We start from the raw sequence: 7,996 nt of genomic DNA, 5'->3' as shown, positions 1-7,996 counted from the left end.
GAACAATTCGATTGACGAGCCGCAGTTTTCTAACCAATAAAGCCGAGAGTAGAGTGTGTAAAGTCTATTCATTATCAAACCAGCCGCGTGATATCCGACGGAGAAAAGCCTATTTCACACATATCATCTTAATCTAAACAGCACGGTAAAATTATCGTGGATTACTGGATTGACATTTATTAGATTCGTTTGTATCTAATTAAATTTGATAATATTTATCTTTTTAATTTTTTTTTATAAAACTATAGTAAATGATTTTAATAAAAATATCAATAAAAACGCCTAGGTTAATATACATTATTTTTTTAAGTAAAAGAAAAAATATTAGCGTTCTTATAATTTACCCAAATATTTCAATTTTGGTGACAACATCAACGAGTTGTAAATAACTCACTATTAGAAAATGAAAATCAAGTTGGGGTAGAGTTGGGTTCGAACCTCGGACCTCTGATCCGCGAGTCCGCAACACTACCCACGGGACCACAACCCGATTCAAATAATATAGTAAAACTTAACAAAAGAGAGTGTAATGATAATTTTATAAAAATATTTTTTTAAATTTAGCGAGTACTCTCAGGTAAAAATCCTGAAAAGGCAATCGACTAGATACTAGCCGGTATCATTTTTGCCGTTGTGCGAAATGGGCCAATCATGCGATATCACGCAGTGGGCTCGTGGTTTTCACGTGCACACAGCGGTCCAGTCTCCGTGAATATACGGTAAATAATATGTACGTCGTATATACATATACCTATGCACGGCGTTTCGAGACCAAAACCGCGAAACTTCAAATAATCATTCCTCGTGGTAAGGTACAAAAAAATCTTTAAAAAATTGTTTTTCACAACTAATGTCAGAAATTTGCTCAACAAGTAATTTCGTCCGCGTGATTTATCGATTTGGATGTGTGAGCGGTGATTCAATGAAGCAGGCCGAATTTTACTGTAAAAAATGATAAATTTACCTTAAGCGCGATACCGGCGGAACCCACGTTAAAATATCGCGTTCTTAGGCAAAAAATGGGTAAGTTGCTATTGAAGATTTGAACCCCATAGAAACAAAAGAAAAAAAAAGTCTCCAATGTTAAAACACATTTAAAATGTCGAAACTCAAAATTAAAAATCAAGTACAGTTGATTAACATTTAAAGCATCGATATTGAGTAGGAATTCAATAAATATACCCTGATGAATTCCAACTTAAACCGAAACCTTAAACTGATTGAGGAACAAAAGACAGGAAGTGAAAGCAGAATGATTAAATTCCTTGATCTCAAACTATTTGATACCGTCTAGACGCCTAGAAATTCAAAGGAATGTCAGGAATTTACTTTTTGCACTGAGAATCCTGCGAACGATAGAAATAATCATTTACAAAGTATCCCCAGAGGAATTTTAGATCTCCTACTTAGAGTTAATACCTTTTAAGGTGAATAAAATATGGAAACAATTTCGGTACGCTTTTACGGTTTGACGCGAAATAAATTTCCGGAAAATATTCCGCAGGTTCTCGAATATGTATCGATTAATACCAAATAGAAAAATCGTAAATCCGAAGCGTGATATTATGTTTCGAATAGAGAATTTCCCCTTAATTGGAAATATCGTCGTTGTTAATGATTTTTCACAAACAAAGTGGATAACAAAACAAGTGATCGGTGTTATCAAATATAAAGATAATTCGGTGTAGAGCTATTTTGTGTTAACGAGAATAATATTGGTAATTTCCAGGTATAAAATACAATATTTACTACAGTTTAGATTCATTATTAATACAGGGACGTAGCCAGAGGTACGCAAGGGTAGGCAATGCCTGCTAGCCAGAACATGCTAATTATGAACATTCGTACTAATTAGAAATGAAAATAATCTAAAGATTTTACTAAATTAATTATTAACAATGTCGTTTTTTAACATTTTAGATATTACAGAAAGTCGGTTGCACAGTTTATTTAACTTTTTGGCTGTTATGAACTAGCATTTCGCTGTATATATCCCGGAACATCATGAAAATGGTATATTTGCCTTTTTTTTTAAATAAACATTGCTTGCAGATAAATTAAACTTGCGAAATGCATTCAATACATACCAGGGCCGCGAACACAAACGCCATCTCAATTGGTACATATCGAGAAGGGAAAAAATAAAATCGATATTTATGTACGAATATTTGTACATTTGTTTGAAAATTTCAAGTGTGCCCAGCTAATGTTGCGTATTTATCTCCGAAAATAGCATTTAAATATTGATGAAAAAGCAGGTTCTTCACCGCAATATTTCATATTCCTGGACTGGCACCTGAAGCGTAAGACTGATCACCTTACCTTCATGTAACAGATGATCGATATACAATGCATTTAGTATACCTATGAAGCGCCGTACGTATCATTAGGTGGGGACGGGTAATAATAATTATTTATTCATTTACTTATCAACAGATTATTACACCAAGTTCCAACTCCATGGGACCAAAAGTCCTGTGTTGAGTTGGGATGAGTAATTAGTTAACACAGACATACAAGTATAGCACCACAAACATTATATAGGATCGGAAACGTAATAATATATTTTTTAAATAAATATATGGCACATCAATATGGTAAACAGCAAACTCAAACATTTGGTTTACATTCAATCAAAAAAAGAAAGAAAAAAAAAAAACGTGGTCATATGTTCGGAAAATCATCAAGGAGTATAAAACGTTAAAAAAATCATTCTTCCTTGTCATTTTTTTAGCCTGCCCTGATTACAAAGTCTGACTACGGCTCTGTATTAATATAACTACTAACCAATTTCTTCTACAAAAAAAAAGAAAAAAATAATATTTTTAATACTATAAAAATGGTACAAAAATATATTAGAAAAGTAGACAAGAAAAGAAACAAAGCTTTCGGAACCGCAAAAAACTTAAGCGAACAGGTACCCAATCTTGGTTTTTCTCGCTCAGCAAAGGGGAAAAAATAATCAAGATGATTAAATATAGCGTGAACACTCATTTCATATTTATCTTGGTAAAGTTTTCTTCATTTTGTTTGGTGAAAAAAAGTTTACAAAGCACGCCTTGAAGTATTATTTAACTATTCCCTTTTGGTTGGGAAAAAAGCCGCTCAGCACTACATAAAGCGGAGATAAAATTTCAAGACGGGGAAAGATTGACACGGTACTAATAATGAAGCGGAGAAAATTTCGTATAGTCTAATAAGGAAAATCTCTTCAAAGTAGTCCTCACACCTATCCATCTGAATATTTCATCTAGGAGCAATCCGTGTCATATTCAGTGTCATTATAATTAAATTCGGCGTTACACTTAATTTGCTTACATCAAACCCAAAACTTAATGACATTTAATTACTTACTCAGACAAGATAGACAGACGGTATGGTAAATTAATTAAGAGATTAAAATTACAACACCTTTGATTACAATAATAACCGGGTACTAAATACGAAAAATAGCACTGTATTTACATATATTTTTTCACATTATAAAGAATAATAAATAATAAAAATAATATGCAACGATACATTTTTTTTTCATGTGAGAATACACAAAGAAGACTTAATATACAAAGAGAAATTACAAAATTTTAAGACAGTTTTAAACACTACGTATTTATGTGTATATTTTATTTATGTATACCTAAATTGTTTATATTATAAAACGCACAATAAAAAAACAAAACCATAACATAAACTATACGTTTGTGGAGCAGGTGATTAAACATTGGTTTGGGCAAATAAGACAATTCATTTTACTTCTACCCACCTCCACTGTCCACTATTTATTCATAAAAAAAGTTTCCTTAAATAAATATTTATTTTTTTATTTAAATAAGTCTAGCAATGAAATTAAAAATCATAAAATAATAAAACAGATTCGTTTTTAACCACTTTTTTCCCATCCGATTGGTTTCAAATCTACACAAGCTTCTTTATTAAGGTGTAATTTAGTTTTGAATCTTATCCTGTTTTATTTTAACAGTGTTTCCTAATAATATTAAATCTAAACATATGGAGATAACAAGTGAAGTCTTTTTGTCTAGCTTTAAAGATCGTATTCATCTCATTTCACACCTCCCATATATACAAGGACCCATCTATCATGGAGTTTGGGATATATTACTATTTAATTGAAAATACGTACTGTTATAGAATAAAACAGAATCGTTTTTAACCACTTTTTTTCCATCCGATTGGTTTCAAATCTACACAAGCTTCTTTATTAAGGTGTAATTTAGTTTTGAATCTTATCCTGTTTTATTTTAACAGTGTTTCCTAATAATATTAAATCTAAACATATGGAGCTAACAAGTGAAGTCTTTTTGTCTAGCTTTAAAGATCGTATTCATCTCATTTCACACCTCCCATATATACAAGGACCCATCTATCATGGAGTTTGGGATATATTACTATTTAATTGAAAATACGTACTGTTATAGTGAGGAACTTCGGCCCTACGGGAAATTGGATACAAATAATGTTTTCTTGCGCGCGGTAAAAATTGGATCATTCCAAAGTTTCCTAAAAATGTACGAAAAAAATATTTTAATATAAACGAACTACGTTAAACGACGTCACTGTTTCATATGAATCAACCAATGATAATAGAATTATGGAAGATTTCCGGTTTGCTATCCGTCAACGGATCAATGGGCGGAACTCATGGAGAATAAGCCGAAGGGAACGTCTGACGTCACACGCGGAGTTATTTCAGAAACACAAAACTTCAAAAAATCATAGCGCTGATAATACGTTATATAAAAATTGAAGAAAAAAATTGGCTTAGTTTAATAGTCTATTAACAAACAAAAAACAAAAAATCATTCAACCTCCTTATTTATAAATAAATATATCGTTAGCTTAAATGTTTACACAACAATGTTTTGAGCATGTCCAAATGCTTGCAGGCTGGCTGGATTATATCCATATGGAGTTACGAGTATTCATATCTTAATTTGTTGCAACAGAGAAGGAAAACAATTATGAGAAGAAAATATGGAAGTCTAGACATTTACAGAGCTTATGACCTGTCATTGGCTGGTGTAAGTGGCAACTTTACACACTGTGTAACATTTACCATTATGCCTATGTTTGAACATCCACTTTTCCTCAACTCTTCCATCTGTTGATTTTTGTGGAGGAAAAGAGCTTAAACCTTTATCATGGTGAATGTTACACAGTGTGTAAAGCGGCCACTTAAACCAGCCAATGACAGATCGTAAGCCCTGTAAATGCCTAGACTTCCTTTTTTTCTTTTCAAAAATATTTTCCCTCTCTGTTGCAAAAATTTAGATATAACATGCTAAATCACCCTATATTTATTCAATAAGAAATGAATTTCTTTTTTTTTATTTTACGGCATTGAAAAAAAAACATTAAATGAAAAAGGTTTTTTTGCGCACTCATTTGGTGTTCGTTTCTGATAAGATTTAAAAAGAGTTTGCAAAAATTCACGGCCATTCCATCACTTTCATTACTCATTCGTTAGCAAAAAAATCACTAAGCCATGAATACACCTAAGTGGGAGAATTTTAAAAATCTCCCACACCTGTTTGGGTGAGCGAGGGAAAGTATTTCCCTAAAAGCCTTAAAACAATGTGGAGTATAAATTTGTTTGCTTCGAAAAAGGTTTTTAAAAAATGGTTCAAACTATAGATACGCAAATTGTGGAAATATTATTTTTTCTCTGTTCGAAAGTCAAACACGCATTATTTATAATTGAGGTTGTTTAATTTTAACATACACTTGCATTTTCGACGTATACAATTAATAATCGCCTGATTTACAAAACTCTATTTTATTTTCTGAAAAGTATTTTATAAATAAATAAACTCAATATATGTTCGTAAAAAGTACGCGCAAAACGGCTCAATTTTTCACGGTATTTTTCACAAACAATGTTTTAGCATCTGAGCGATAATAATTTAACTAGTCCACAAGTGTACTTTTTGAGCATGCAGAAATGTTCCTGAATACAATATAAAAAAATAGTGGTTAAAAAAAAAGTTAGTGGTTAAAAAAAAGTTGTTTTATTTATTTTATTATAGTATTTTCTATCTGCATAATTATTCATGTCAACTCTCAAATTTATTAACGTGGCCTTAAAAGCAAAAATGTTAATGTTATGCTATAATTTTTCATTTAAATTCCAGAAATAATAATACACTTTTGATAACTATGCTAATTTAATGAAATTAATTTTAACGTAAACGATACTCCGTACTCTAATTAGTGTGCTCTATATATTTTACCCCCCACGTTAAAATTTCGAACATGTGATTATTCTTGGAATTGTGTTGTTATTTAGAAATAAAATAGTAGCCAGTTTTTTATTTATTTTTAAAATATCGGTTTTATATCGACCTCGCCAGGAATCAAACCCGGACCGGGATCCGGAGCCTGGAGATAAGTCCGCTTCGTAGTACAATAAATTAATTATAATAAAACATAATATATCACCTTAACATATATAAAGAAAGAATGATAAACAAAGAAATTGTGAATATACAGTAATATGTACTTTGTACATTCTATTTGTTTGCCCAATAAAATGAATAAATATATATATTCCCATCTAAAGACAAATAGCTATCAGGTCATGGAAGGGATACAGAACAATCTTATTTGTATCAGCTCAAGTTTTAAGTGGATTTATGCCACTCGACCTCAGGATCAAGGAGCTTGCTGAGCCATACGAGGTGAAGAAGAGCCTCACTTTGCAAGGCTTGCCGTAGGACAGACTTTACCAGGGAGTCGGAGACTGTTTCTCACTTCCTCATCCGGCGGAACGCTTCCCGATAGATCGTGGATACGGTGTCCAGACTTTGCCAGAGGTAATGCTGGAGGAGTTGAGGATCTTCACTGATGGCAATCTCTTAAAGGGCAAAGTAGGCGCAGCATTTGTACCTTTCGATGGCGTGAGAGAGTTGCCTTCGAGGAGGTTCAAACTCAACGATTTCCGCTCTGTGTTCCAGGCGGAACTCTTTGCGATCAGAGAAGCTCTGATCTACGTTTTAAAGAAACCACCGAACAGGTGGAAACATAAAACGATCTTGACAGACTGCAAATATAGCGTACATGCAATAACGGACCAAAAGTCAGTTAACCCAATTGTAACGGACACTAAGACAGGTATCCAGAAGTTACGATGCAGACATCAGATCGTGTACATCTGTTGGATAAGGGGATACTGCGGAATCCTTGGCAACGAAAAAGCTCGAGAGGCTACATTCAAGAATTCAGCCCCCGATTTTTCCAATTTCCCGCTCAGCTACGCCAAAAGGAAAATAAGAAGCAGGACCCATCAAGTCTGGAATGACCGTTATTTTAATAAAACTACCATACAAATTACTGAAATGTTTTTCTCTAACATTTACCGTGCCTCTGATTTCAGGAGAATGTAGAAAGCCGGCTTTGTGCCAACCCAAATCCTCACTGGTCATGGTGGGTTCATGAGCTACCAGCATCGCTTCAAGATCTCCGAGATCGACTGCTGCCCATGTGATAATAAAACACCTCAAGATGTCATTCACCTGTAGATGCACTGCCCCTTTTCCAGCTTTCAGAAACAACAGCTGTAGGCGCGATGCAGAAGTTTGGGCGACATCGGATCGGTGATACTTCATAAAGAACTCACACGAGAGGTTGTATCTTACATGGTCAAGTTAGTGCAGGACATTAGTAAAATAAACCAAATTAGGACACAAAATGCCGAACACTCTTCAATTGAAACGGAAGGCCTGTAAATGACTGTCAACAGGTCGGCTTCTTCTGAAAAGTTTTAAGTGGTTTCCTTTTCACAAGAGCAAATTCTGAGAAATTCCCGATCGGCCCATTATAAAATATCCCTCCTGATCCCACATCTGACAAATAAAAATATAAGCTTCTTAAAAGCAGAAAAATCCATTAAAAAAATATAAATCTTAAATAATAACGGCAACTCCCATCTAAAAAAAAAGCCAAGTAGGATCTTCCACAAAAATATTTTATGATAAATGCT

The 7,996-nt window shown here is 33.3% G+C and overlaps 1 protein-coding gene across 2 annotated transcripts in view; it reads right to left on the bottom strand.

The window, feature by feature from the left end:
* Positions 1 to 4,175: 4,175 nt before the first annotated feature.
* Positions 4,176 to 7,996, bottom strand: part of LOC148277093 (synapse-associated protein of 47 kDa-like) — a 65,081-nt gene continuing 61,260 nt past the window's right edge. The window contains exon 5 of one of the 2 annotated variants that reach the window (XM_088233350.1): positions 4,176 to 4,518. In XM_088233350.1, the coding sequence (XP_088089476.1) occupies positions 4,504 to 4,518 (15 nt within the window). In that variant the 3' untranslated portion in view covers positions 4,176 to 4,503. The remainder of the gene's footprint in view (positions 4,519 to 7,996) is intronic. The other variant, XM_088233349.1, reaches the window with a different exon arrangement.

This window comes from Micrasema longulum, unplaced genomic scaffold (assembly GCF_059751315.1).
Source record: "Micrasema longulum isolate JH-2025_06_02 unplaced genomic scaffold, ASM5975131v1 h1tg001085l, whole genome shotgun sequence".
Classification (NCBI taxonomy): Eukaryota; Metazoa; Arthropoda; class Insecta; order Trichoptera; family Brachycentridae; genus Micrasema; species Micrasema longulum.
The sequence above is the reverse complement of the archived record's forward strand: the minus strand, read 5'-3'. Positions and strand labels throughout refer to the sequence as shown.